General features: G+C 29.6%; 1 protein-coding gene across 1 annotated transcript; it reads right to left on the bottom strand.

Annotated features, from left to right (window-relative positions):
• Window positions 1-582: 582 nt before the first annotated feature.
• On the bottom strand, window positions 583-3,434 carry LOC105167631 (uncharacterized). The gene is made up of 2 exons (XM_011087417.3): window positions 3,267-3,434; window positions 583-1,810 (listed from the first exon to the last, which is right to left on the bottom strand). Exon 2 carries the CDS (start codon window positions 1,748-1,750, stop codon window positions 956-958), a length of 795 nt encoding a protein of 264 aa, XP_011085719.1. The 5' UTR covers window positions 1,751-1,810; window positions 3,267-3,434; the 3' UTR covers window positions 583-955.
• Window positions 3,435-14,158: the final 10,724 nt, after the last annotated feature.

The raw sequence follows: 14,158 nt of genomic DNA, 5'->3' as shown, positions 1-14,158 counted from the left end.
TTTGAACTATATATGTAGTGATTATGAACTGCCTCCTGCCCCTCCTATTTTAAGTCTGTCCCATTATCAAAAATAAAACCATGTCTTTGAAATAATGATTTTTCAGATAATATCACCACAACAATGGTACACTGCTTCAGCTTTTGAATGATCTTACGATTTAGCAGATCAAATCTTTATTTCGAGTACAAATACAATTTCTTGTGTCATTTAGTTCCTGTTTCTAATAGTAATTTTTGAGATTAAATTATATTAAAATTACATTTGATTAAAACTATATAGTTGGTGCTTTTAACCCGCATATAATTATTTTTCATCTAATTATTTATTATGCTAATTAAATATAAATTTTTTATTTATTCATTAACATTCAGAATGAGATTATTTTTAAAAAATTTAGGTACAATGAATTATAAAATTATGAATCCAAACATTGTGTGAATGTATTATGAGTTGATAATTGAGTATAATATATTTATGTATTGGAGGCAAAGTAATGATGTTGGAAAATGAATGATTGTTTCTTTTCAAATGGGAAGTTTGCGTACTGTAAAGTAATTTTCAGATAATCCAAAGATCTAATTGTTCTCCTGCTAAAAATGCAACTCTGTATAATTACTCTATGATCCACATTGTTAGGACAATTTCATTTAGCACAGAATTTCCTGTCTTTGGCAAATGTTGAGGGACAAGACAACTACTACAACTACTAGGAGGATTCTACACCATCCTCTGCCACCCAAAAAATCAAAACTATCCTACTTGAGATTTAACATGCCACGCTACCTTGTTTTATACATAGGAAGACGACATTTCTTGGCAGAACTGAGCTGTACTCGGCACAACACGAATAGATAGATCACTAGCATATCCCAACTTACCAGAAAAATACAAATAAAGATTCTTGCATGGAAGGAGCTATCAGACAAGGTAACTTTCACCCGGGAAAATGAGATCATGTGATGATCTCCCTCATGAGCCAATCCAAACTCGGGTAGGCAAAGTATAGAATGAGGAAAGACGGAAGCGCAAAGACGAATGTGATGAGTATGTACAGGGCCAAGATGGCTGCACTGGCAGGAATTGCATACAAAATTATGAGGAGTAGAATTATGACGAGTGGGAACTTGGCTGTCAAATGGACAAAGAAAATGAGGGACTTTCTAAGAGAGAGATGCATTCTCTCAATGGTGGCAACATAACTGTTAATAAATTGATTACCATTATCACTTGATCCTGATGCTTCAGAATGAGGAAAATATAGGTTATTCCCTGTATGGTTTCCTGCTGCTTTCATGCTTGATTGACAACCTGCCTGATGATCCCCACAGATGGCAGAATGAGACTTCACTCTGTCGCCGTTCATGCTCTCAAGCATCCAGAGAAGGAAGAAGTTTTTACGAGGAAATTTCAGGTTCCCCCTATAAACCAAACGGAGTGATAAAACATTGCACCATGGGCAGGATATGAGAAGTGGGAGCTGAAGAGGTAAAGTAGGAAATTTGACAACAGCCCATTGAAGTCCTAGGATACAGTGTTTGCATAATGTATGCCCACACCACAAAACATAAGGTATGTTTTCGACCAGGTTAAATGATTCCCAGCATATTGGGCATTCCAAGCCCTCGTCTCTGCTCGTGACGGAAGACCCTTCATCGTCTGAGCAATCTATTGAATATTTTCTTGGCTTCAGAACATCATTCTTTAACCCAATACTTCCAGCTATATAACTGGATGCACAATTCCACATCTTGCAGCTAGAAGACCACTAAAAAATGAGCGTTTCACCTCCACATCAGGGCTCCAGCTCCTAAGAGGTCAAGGCAAAGAGAAAGTGAACGGCATAGTCATTGAGAAACGTATGAACCATATATAATCCACTTCAGTCATCAAAATACTTAATATATTCCTTTGCAAGCGACAGAAAATACACAAGTTACATAAGGTCACATTTGGTTGGAGTTGTGAATTGGAAATCTCTAATAACAAATATTTTCAATTTGTTTAGATAATCCTAAATTCAAAGGGTTTCAAATCCTTCAACTCTAATTTTGAACTATATTTTGTTGAATACTAATGGATTTCAAATGTTTTTAATATAAAGTAATTTGAAATTATTTCTCCAAATCCTTCTCTCAAATTCAAATGCAACATAAAAGAAAAATGTGGAGCTATTTATTTTCTGATGCCATATACACTAACTGAAAGTAGTTAAACGTCCTCCTGTCTTAAGTTCTTAACTTCAAATTCATAATTTCAGAAAATGGGTGCTCAACATGAAAGAAACAAAAACAGAGTGCAATCCAACTTCTCCACAATCGAATTGTCATATACGACATAAGTTTCTTAGCGTTATAACTGAAATTCATTTGGAATGCCTAAGAGAACTGAAAACTCAAAAATACAATTTGTATTCTCAGTTTCCGTCTATCAATGGAAATAATAACTTCTCAGTTTCCGACTGATACTCAACCACATTCATAGAGTTTTAATTACAATTGTTGTCCATAAGGAAACACTACGAATTTAATTTCTAGAAGTTTTTCCTTTCCGTTTCAACTATCTCAGCTTAGTTCTAGATCCAAACAGACTGTTAAAAGTTGTTCGCAGAGAAAAAGTATCGGCCATTTTGACGAAGCAAGTAAACTCTTCCATGCTTATGAGATGACCTAAAACTAACGTGGATCAGCCACATGCAAGCTGGAAATTATTACATAATCCATGCTTGCCTTAGCATGGAATACACTGAGAGCGAGAAGGTTAAAATTGATGACAATTAGCTATCACGGATTTTTCTTTTCTTTATCACTTGCTCTTTTATACCCAAGTGAGCCAAACTTCCAACAAAATTTACTAAAGCTAAGTACACTCATTTTACTAGCTTAGATCGAAAGATCGCAATATGAGTTCCAAGTTCAGAAAACTCATTATCTGGACCAGCCTTTTCAGTACTTTCCAAGAAGCCATAATCCACACCAGATGATCAATTCTTCAGAAAAAAAACACTTGCATACTGATCTCAATCTAAAAAATTAACAACTGAGTTCAGCAGGGGGCAAAAATACCAATTTACGTCTAAAAGACCAGAAAGAAACAATCGATTCGACCGTTTTTCCACAGATTATTATCGCGACTTTTAATTATTACAAAAGCACAGAATCAACAAACAAAACCAAATCAAATAACATACATAACACCAAGCATCAAATAATGAGATCCATGACCCAAAAACCGCATTAAAAAAAAAGCGAGAAGGACCGATTTACCGATTGATCGAGGCGAGATCGAGAGGAAAGTGACGAAAAATACTCAGAAAAATCGTTCTCTCCCCCAAGTTGACACTGTGTTTGGGGCTCCAGTGTGAGTTATGAGGCTGAGCTTCAACCAACCTCAACTGAATCTTGACTCGAGCTCACTTGGGCTTCTTTTGTCGGGTCGGGTAGAATTCTATTTTCCTACTGGTCCTTCATCTTTATCCAGATTGCAATTTGGCGTTCATCAGTAATTTGTTGACCGGAAACAGGAGCGGAAGCGACGCCGTATCAGAAAATAATTAATTTATTCAAAACAAATCTTTAATTTTACATTAACTCAATTGTCCAGATAATATATTTTATTTTTATTTATAATATATTTTTTATATAAAACATATTTATTATATGCATGTAGGGACTACTTGCAAGAACAACTACTAATATTTTAAAGAAAAGCCTACATAATATATAATTTTCATTTTTAACAAAATGAATAATTCTGTAAGAAATAAATATCAATTTAACCCTTTTTTTTGAAGTAAAAGCGATGAATTTATTAGTTGAAATAAATTGATTATAATAATTTCTGTCGGATCATTACAACAATTATATCAATAATATTAAATAAATAAAATCTAATCACCAACTACTATTACAGTATAAATAATACCTACTATTTGATGAAATTATTTAAAAAATACAAAAAAAAAGAAAATTAGGAATTTGGTGTGTTTTAGAAAATGTTAAATTTCTAAGTGGCACCGCGCTCACAAAGCGCGGTGCCACGATTTGAAATATAAAAAGAAAAAAAAATTATTTTGACCGCAGTGACAAAATGAAAGAAAAAAAAATATTAAAATAAGCCACCGCGGTGGCATAATAATTTAATAATTTGTTTGTTTTAAAAAACAAGCCCAAGATTTGGGCAAATTTTTTGTTTAAAAAAAAGCTGGGCAATTTTCTTTCTTTTTTTTTCATTTAATTAAATTTTAAATAATTAATTATATAATTTCATTTAATTATATATAATTAACATTTTAAAGTTATCGTTGTATTAATTAACATATTAAAGTTATATTTTTATTTAATTATATATAATTAATTAAAATTATATTAATTTAAAAAATTATAATTAACTGTAGAAATGTAATAATGTATAATGTTTTGTACAATTGTAAAAAATACAATGAAGTATACAATTATTTTTGATAACCCAATACCAGCACATCTGATTGTGTAGAAGAATTTCTTTGTTGAAATTGTTGCCTTACACGCGTTTGCGCCCAATCCATCTCGTTGTGAATAATTTATAAAATTATATTATTTAATTAGTCCTTTTATTTTTATTGCTATAAACTTTTTCAAAAGTATGAAAATAGCCTTTGCATATTAGTAGGGACCTAAACACAGGAATGGTTTTTCTCAGAGTAAATATAGTTTATATTGAGCGATGTATTATTTAACCGGAGTATTTTATGATTTTGGCTATTCTATTAATGTTCAATTAAACATCACATTTGATATAAAAATAATATAGTTGGTTAATTAAATTATTAGATTTGTTATATTTAACCAAATACGTAATTCTATGTATTGTTGTTAAATTAAACTATATAATAACGATAAATTGATAAAAAAAATTCATAAAAATATTTCAAAAATTCTTTTATACAATCAGATGTGTCGGTATCGGGTTGTTTGACAAATAATTATATATTTTATTATATTTTTTATAATTACAAAAAAATATACATTATTACATTTCTACAGTTAATTATAATTTTTTAAATTAATATAATTTTAATTAATTATATATAATTACATATAAATATAACTTTAATATGTTAATTAATACAACGATAACTTTAAAATGTTAATTATATATAATTAAATGAAATTATATAATTAATTATTTAAAATTTAATTAAATGAAAAAAAAAGAAAGAAAATTGCCCAGCTTTTTAAATTTAATACTTTCTAAAACACACCAAATTCCTAATTTTCTTTTTTTTTCACATTTTTTAAATAATTTCACCTACTATTTCAATAGAAACAATACACCTACTATTCAGTATACAAATCCTCACACAAATTACATCTACACTCTTGAACTATGTCTTATTTACACAAATTATCTCTATTTTTGAAAATTATATATACACCCATAAAAAATGATAACACTATTTACATATATCATTCTTATTTTCTGAAAAAAAAAAATTATACATACACCCTCAAACCGTTATCTATATTTTTTTACTGTCAAGAGTGATTTTTATAAGAAAAAAGTATTATTTTAGTCCGTTAAGTATGCCTAATTTTAATTTTAGTCCGATAACTATGTTTATTTTTATTTAGGTCCAGTAACTTACGAAATTGCTTACTTTGAGTCATCTGGCAGATTTTCGGATAATTTTATCCCTATGAGTGCACTAAAAAACTGCCTTTCAAAAGTTGCATAGGGGTAAAATTGTCCGAAAATCTGCCAAATGAATAAAAGTAAGCAATTTCGTAAGTTATTGGATCTAAACAAAAATAGACATAATTATCAGATTAAAATTAAAATCAGACATATTTAGCAGATCAAAATAATATATTTTTCATTTTATAATAATGCAAGAGACAATAATAATTTATGTAAATAAATAATAAATGAGGGGACATGAATGTAGAATTAAGATGAACAAGGTTTATTTTCCCCTCAACCATTAGCATAAGATCGTGTGAACATGTCGGGAGCAAGAACAAAGAAAGTGTGGACCGTCCAAGTCCATCTCACTAAACTATGAATCTTTTGTAAAAGTTTATTTAAAATATCTTATAAATTCATAAATTTTATAAAATATTTGTAAAAGTTATAAATTATTATATTTTAGTTTAAAGTTTTATTTGGATATATAAAATTATATAGCATATAGATGTTGGTATTATTTAGGAGTTTTTTTTTTATATTTTTAAAAAATGTTTATAAGTTCATAATATTTTTTTAATTTTATTTTATAAGATTATTCTTTAAACATTGAGTCCAAATATTTTTCAATATCTTATAAATTTTAAGTATCGTATAATCTTAAAATAACTAATTAGGGAAAATATTTTATTAAATTCCATGGGTAATATGAAAATGATAATTTTGATATAATTAATTTCAAAAAATCATAATTGGCTAAAACTTTCATACTTTAAACATTCAAGAGATACAGATTATTGTATTTGATTAATTAAAAAATAATTAAATTAATAAATAAAATATCATTGATATGTACAGAGTCTAACAACACCACAACGATCGAATAAGCTTCTCAAAAGTCTTAAAATCAAATTGGAGCTAACCTGCAAAATAGATATTAGTACTCTGATTCTTAAGCCAAGTACTTGAATTATTGAAAAAGAAATAAGAAGAATTTAAAATAACACGAGATAATGTCAAAATTAGTGATGTAGAGCACTTGAGCATAGAAATGAAAGCTAAAGTATGCCAGTTTAGTTCGGTTAACCAAACAGAATCGAACATGATTTGATTTTTTGATTAACCAAAAATTTGATTCGTCGTTCCGATTCGAATTAATCGGTTAGGTTATAATTGAACGTTTTTTCTGTTCGATCCGACTAAAAATTGAACAAGCAAACTTTTAAAAAACTGATATTTTATGGGTTTTTTTTTTCTAAAATCATAAAATGATAGAATTTTTATAATATAATGTATATATAATATAATAAAGTCAACAGTAAAGTAATATATAATATAATAATATATTTATAATATAATTTATATATTTATAAATTTTAAATATAAATATAAATATATATTTAAAAATTTGGTCGGTATGATTAATCGAATCGAAAAAATCGTACTAATTGACTTATATTGATTTTTTTTAAAAAAATAAATATTCGATTCGATATTCAGTACGAATCAAAACTTCGACTCGATCGATTTTTAGCCGGTTAGTCGAATTTTGAACACTCCTAAGCTAAATTGAGATTGTAGAACGTAGAAAATGAGTAGGGCGCTGTTTCACATGAGAAAAAATACAAAGTGTGAAGGATCAAAGTAACTTTTACCTGCAACAAACTCTCTATTTATAGAGAGAATTGGGACGAGATCTGCATATGTGTTAGGGCAAGTTGTACATCAATAGAAAGCTTTAGATGTTAGCTTCAAAACAGTATCATCCATACCTAATTGGATTTATCTCCTAGGTGTTATAGCTGTTTGAACGAGGCTTGCCTGTTGACCCAAGAAGTAGGAAAAGTGGTTACTAGCTGCTTTGGCCAACTGTTCCCACTAATATAAAAGGAATTTAGTTAAAGATCTCTTAGGATGATGTAGTCGTTGATGTGTTCAATCTAGATGATGTGTCATCTCAAATGTATAGTGCATGAACGGGATATTCTAACCTGGACCGCACTCAATCGAATTTGAGCTATTTATATGGCAAGTACAATACAGTTATTGTTAATTGATCTACGGTTCATAAAAAGTGATTGATCACATAACAAGTGTGATACACTTGCTCTGTAATTGATCTAATTCGGTTAAACCTAATTGAGACAAGAATATTTTGTGCATGAACTTACTGATTGGACTTTATTTTTGAATCTTACCATATTAGCATAATTTAGATAATAAGATTGATGGGAATTACCCTTATTTCATGCCGAAATGACAAAAAAAACCCCTCATTTAAGGGTAAAATAGATAAAACCAGCAGGATCCGCGTGACCAGCGAGCAGGTCAGATTTTCGGAGCTCCAACCCATGCCAGAATCCGCAAACCAACCCGAATAGCAGGATGGACTCTCCACCACACGATAAAAGTTAAGGTCACCCAAATTGTGACACGTGGCCCAGTTAATACTGTACATTTGAGCCTTATAAATACCCAGATACAAATCATTTGAGGTAACTTGCATTTATTACTTTCGACCGTACGCCTTTAGATCGCATATTTCTATCTCGACCTGAACTAACTTGAGCGTCGGAGGACCTTAGTTGGAGATGAACTCAACTAGCCTAACGTACATGTTTCAATCATCAGAACCCATTAACAATCTGGGGAGACTAAATAGTTGATTTATATTGTCCAAAAAAGATCGCATATTTCGAACCGGATCAAAGCTTAATCCGTTTTGTTGTTAGGCCAACAGAGCTTGAGCCTGCCATGCTGACAAACCCAAACCCACTTTTTGTGTTGGACTTTGAAAAAGTAATTAAAGGGGTATCAATTATTATTGTATATTAGTAATTCTAAACTTTTTTTTTAGATGATAATAATTCTAAATTTTTTTTATTTTAAGTTGGTCCTGTCAACATTGTCTACGGACACGTATCATCAAATCAATCAAAGTTCAATAATTGGCGTCAAACCATGACTTCAAGCTAATCGAAACTTTAATAATTGCTTTTCATACTAATTTAAGTTTATATTAAAAAAATAATACGTGAAATTCTTATTCATGTTTAACAGGTTTAAATTCAAGGTATTTTGTAAGTTATTTTAAATATGATACTATATTAAATAATCATTCAATTTAAAACTTCAAATTATTAATAAAAGAAGATTATTTAATTTGTAGCATTCTCAATAATTGGATTGGAAGCTTCCATTCTCACATTACGTATAATCAACTCGAAAACGGCCCATCCCCAGTTTCTTCTAGAAGGCAACAGCTTCCGTTGTTTGTTTTATTTTATTTTTTTCATGTCCACTCATTAAAAGTGAATATAATTAGAATTTAAGGAAAAAATGGAAAAAATGGATGTACGTAAACATTTATGAGGGGTACGGAATGAGAAACCGACCACTCTGTTCGAAGCTGCAAATTCCACGTCACATGGACCCCACCTGTCATTAACGTTTCTCAATCATTCACCTCCCTCAAATTCCCAATTTCTTTTAATAAATTCGTGATAAACATATATATCAATAATTTCTCGAATTTGGAAGTATCCATAATTTTAATGGTTATTTATTTATTATTTTCTAATTAAAAGGTAATATTTATGTTTAAAAACCTCGTAAATCCACATTGAATTGACACCACAATCATCCTCAATATTTTCAACTCCGATAAATTTAGTACTAAGGAACATTTGTAGTAGCTTTTATTTGTTTGATAGAAATGAATTATAAAAAAAACAGAAAGTTGATCAGCGATCAAAGTTGAATGTATTTGAAAAAAAAAAAAAGTGAAAAGTGAAAAAACTATTGAAATTGTAGTATTTGGAAAAATGGTTTAATCTTTAGATATAATTATATTTATACTTTTAGATCTACGGTCTATTTATACAAAATCACGAATCACTTCTATATTTTAAAAAATTACACATACACCCATATGAAACGTGAATATCATTTACACAAATTACTCTTACTTTTTTTTAAAAAAATTAGACATACATCCCCTAAAAACATCAACCACATCACACAAATTATTCGTATTTTTTGACTTATTTGGAGTGTTTTATGTAATTACACAAAAAATGGGGGTTATTTGTGTAAATAGATCATAGATCATAGATCATCGGTGTAAATATGATTCAGGAGAAATAACATTTTTAGTGCTATAAGTTAGGCCCATGTCACTTTTGATTCCATTCATTGTAGGATTAACACTTTTAATCCCATAACTTACAAAACTTTAACACTTTTGGTTCTCATGTATTTTTTCATCGGCAATTTAACAATGTAGATTACGTGCCTAGCACATTTGATGTTAAGTATTTTTTGTTGGAGGAAAAATTAGTTTTTTTTTCAATACTAGCAATGAACATTACTATTATTAATTTTAAATATTTAAAACTCATTGAGTGTTTTAATAAATTGGTAATTAACATTTTCATATCTTCCCAAATGGAGAAAGGGTGATGAAATTGTGCCAAATATGACGTGATAGATACCAATAAATAGGATTTTCGAGAATCTTGACAAATATCAAATGAATTATTGAGGTTAAGCACTCAACCCACGATCACATGCACATCACAATCCAAGCTGTCCCATAGTCGCCAGTCTTCATACGACTCTTGAGTTCTGGACAAACTTCATGGGCCATCACAAGCAAAAGCGTGTCTTCGATGGGATATTCTAGAGTTTTTTCTTAAAAAGAAAAAAAATTGGGGGGAATGATTGTATGTATACTTTCTGATGTATGGTCTGTGTACATAAATTATCTATATTTTTTGTGTAATTATAAAAATCACATGTAACAGTTCAAAATGGAAATAATTTGTGTAATGATGTTAACGTTTTTTGTGAATATATGTATAATATTCATAAGAGCAAGAGTGGTTATGTGTAATTTTATTTGAAAAGCAAGGATGATTTTTTGCATAAATGATGATGATATTTTTAGTGTGAATGTATGTTATTTTTCAAAAGATAATGTTATTTGAGGGGGTGTCGATGTAATTAATTATCTAAAAAAAATTATCGTTAAAACGGGAAATGAGTCGATGAGACAAGCTATAAGTATAAAGTTGAGGGCCCATAATTATGAAATTATGGGTTCAAATTATGTTAGTGTGTGAATTTATGTCTATTTTAATAATTATTATTTGTCTACTTTAATAATAGGTATTTTGTAACAATGCATATTGATGGAGGAAAAATCTACTGCAGGGTAAAAAGGTACTCTGCAAGAAGAGAATGAAAAGAGTCCACATATTTACTATATTAACCCTGGCAAGAAAATGTAATATTTCATATGTAAATAATTAATGGTGGGGGTAAAAATGATTACTAACTCTCAATTTATTCTCCATCAACTTTTTGGTGCCATGTGTGGCAATGAGGGGATGTACCCGTCTCAAATTCTTTGTTCGTGAAGTTATTGATGTAAGTAAGTGTTCCATATTAATTACAGATGAAAAGTTTGGACAGTATATAAGCCATTAATTCTCATTTTTCTAGCGATGTGTCTTTTCAGAACAAAATATAAAAATTCATACAAAATTAAAACATACATTAACACTTCATGCTACGAGACACTGGGTCAAATCAGATGTTGATTTGAGTTCCAAAAGAATGTAGATGGAAGAGGCGGAGGGCAACGAAGCTTTCTTGCATGAGTTTAAGGGATTTTAACGTATTGAGTGCGAAACTCAAGCACTGCAAGTATTTGTCATAGTAGGATATTACTGTCATATATAGTAGGAGAGATCAGAAAACTCAGTAAACAACACTAAATTGGCCAACGTGCTTGCGTATGGTAATAAAAACACGAAAAAAAACTACAAATTTGAACTATTATTTTTGGGCGAATTTAGGTTATAATCATACACATTCTTGTCTTTATTTTTTTTGGGTTGGGGGGTGGGGGGTGGGTGGGTGGGTATATTGAATGCAATCATGCAAGTTGGGAGATGAATGAATGGTTGGTATGAATGAAGAGTGATCCTTGTCGTTTAGGACAGTTGAAGATGAGACTTAAATGGTTTTAAGCTCACTCTCATCTGCCAGGACATGAAATTTTATGGACAGCATAGGAATCCCTATTTATTTAATGGTCCTACCACTCTTATTATTGTGTTTGTTGGATTCAGGATATTACATATTTTATTTAATAGTACTCTACTAGTGTGTCCTCCTTCAAATGGAAGTTTTTGCTTCTTCCTTGTTTATTCCCCTTATATATCTCAAAAATTATATTGTGTGTTTCATGGAATAGGGTGTTCAACATTTTTTACTGTTATATTTTACGAAAATTTTGAACCAAAGATTTGAAAACTCAATACATTTCATTATCTGCTTTATGGGATTTTCAAAATTCAGCAAAATCGATAGAATTTAGTTCTTTTACTTTATTGGATTAAATGTGTTGAGTTTTTTTAATGTTGGGATTATTTTAAGAATTCTGTAAAGTAGCGGACCAAAAGTATTGAGCTATTCGATTAAAAGTGTAATTTTCACACGTATCGTATATATGAATATATATGTGTGTGTGTCTGTGTTAAATAACTATCTCATTAAAAAATTTAAATTACTAGAGAAGAGAATTACATAATATTTAATATTTCTACATATTATGTTTTTCATGTATAGGTGGTATTTTTATTTTGTTTTTGTAATAATTACATTTATACTCCTTGACCTATGATTTGTTCGTACAAACTTTTCATGTCCGTTGTATAATTATAGAAACCACTCCAGCAATAAAAGAAAGTAAGAACAATTTTTGTAATGATGTTGACGTTTTTGGGGAGTGTATAAGTAATTTTTTTGAAAAGTAGGGTGGTTTTGTGTAAATAATATTAAACTTTCTTGTGATTGTACATATAATTTCACAAAATATAGGGTGATTTCTGTAAACAAGCCATTGATCAGAGAGTGTAAATGTAATTATCCTCCTCTTCTTTTTAAGTAAAACTCAGCTGGCAAAACTGTTTTATTAGAAATATGTGGCGCAGTATTCAAATTCAGTATCTCATATTTGGTCCGGCTCAAGGTTGATAAGTGCGGCATGCTAGGGTTTGGGACGGTTCTTATTTGCTGAAACCGAGTGGGTTTGAAATAGGTCTTGAACAAATTTATAAACCCGCAATTCAAAATAATATTTATAAGTATATATGATTTTTATTTAATATAATGGTAGAAAATAAATTATATTTTTTGACATAATAATAACTTGTTAGATGTCTATAAACAACAATCACATTTTTTAAAGAAAAAAGCGTATATCGACTAGTAAACACAATAAAAAAAATAATCGAGTTTTACGAGTTAGACCCATTGGATCCAAAACAAGATCTGTTGAGTTTTGGGCACGACAAAATCCGCGCTGTTACCAATCCTAGTCACACTAAGATATTATTTTGAAGGGTATAATTATTTAATATTTAATATATTCATACTATATAAATATTGTGGTAGAGAAAATTGCACCTTTGCAATAGTGTAGGGTCAAATTGTATGAGCAAGTGATATGGGAGGCACATGTGTAGTCAGACTCACATGCTATAACTGGACTTATCCACTCTATTTTTTCCTCAAAATATGTCTTAAAATAAACACAAATAATTATTAATTTGATTTCATTTCCTATGTTTTGTTTACTTGTTCCATAATAAATAAGGAAAAAGAAACAAAAGAACAAAAATAATATAATTAATTAAACTGTTAAAAGGATCACATCAATTAAATATATTATTTCTGCATCAAAGTAGAAATGCGACTTTCATATTACAAAAACACTCTTAAAATATAAAATTTACCTCTGACACTTTGATTGTTGGTGGTCAACGATTAAAAAATTAACTCTGTTAGTAATGTAAGAAAAATGACGAGATATGTGTTGATATATGTAAGCTAGAATTTTTTACACTACAGATTTAAAAGCTAAATACCAAAATTGTCCTTGTTTCTTAGAGGGAAATGGCCTGCCCTTGAACGTCGCATTTGATAGAAAGTAAAACGCGACTTTAAGTTAGATTTTGAAGAAGAAAGTAGCCTCATAGAACTGCATGCTAAACATCAAATCAGGAGAACACTATCGCATTGAATCCCCAAAATTTTAAGAAATACACAAAATTCAACTAAAAAAATTCTATCGGACTTGGAAAATGTGATTAACTTTTAGTATATTGAAAATTTTAAATAAAATATTGTTCACATTTGATGTTTTTAAAATTGTCATGTTAGTTTTTCTCTATACTCGTTTTAAAAAAAGGGTTTTTTAAAAATTAAATTTGATAGAGCGAAATCAATCACAGAATATATTTATTAATGTGATTGATCATTATTTTTAAATTATATATTAATTATATTATAAATATATTTATTTTGTAATTGCTTAGAGTTGATTGGAGCGAAAAATTTTGGCCGAAACAATGAGCAGGCAGTGGCACAGCTCTGCACATATGAACAACAGCACAATCCATCTATATATACATCCAGCTCCTAT

The sequence above is a fragment of the Sesamum indicum genome, linkage group LG8 (assembly GCF_026168435.1).
Source record: "Sesamum indicum cultivar Baizhima isolate 11 linkage group LG8, ASM2616843v1, whole genome shotgun sequence".
Classification (NCBI taxonomy): Eukaryota; Viridiplantae; Streptophyta; class Magnoliopsida; order Lamiales; family Pedaliaceae; genus Sesamum; species Sesamum indicum.
Note: the sequence above shows the minus strand (reverse complement) of the source record. Positions and strands in the feature narration are given on the sequence as shown.

What these genes read in the sequence shown, in the direction of transcription:
- LOC105167631 (XM_011087417.3), bottom strand. Translation starts at nt 1,750, where the DNA reads ATGTGGAATTGTGCATCCAGTTATATAGCTGGAAGTATTGGGTTAAAG.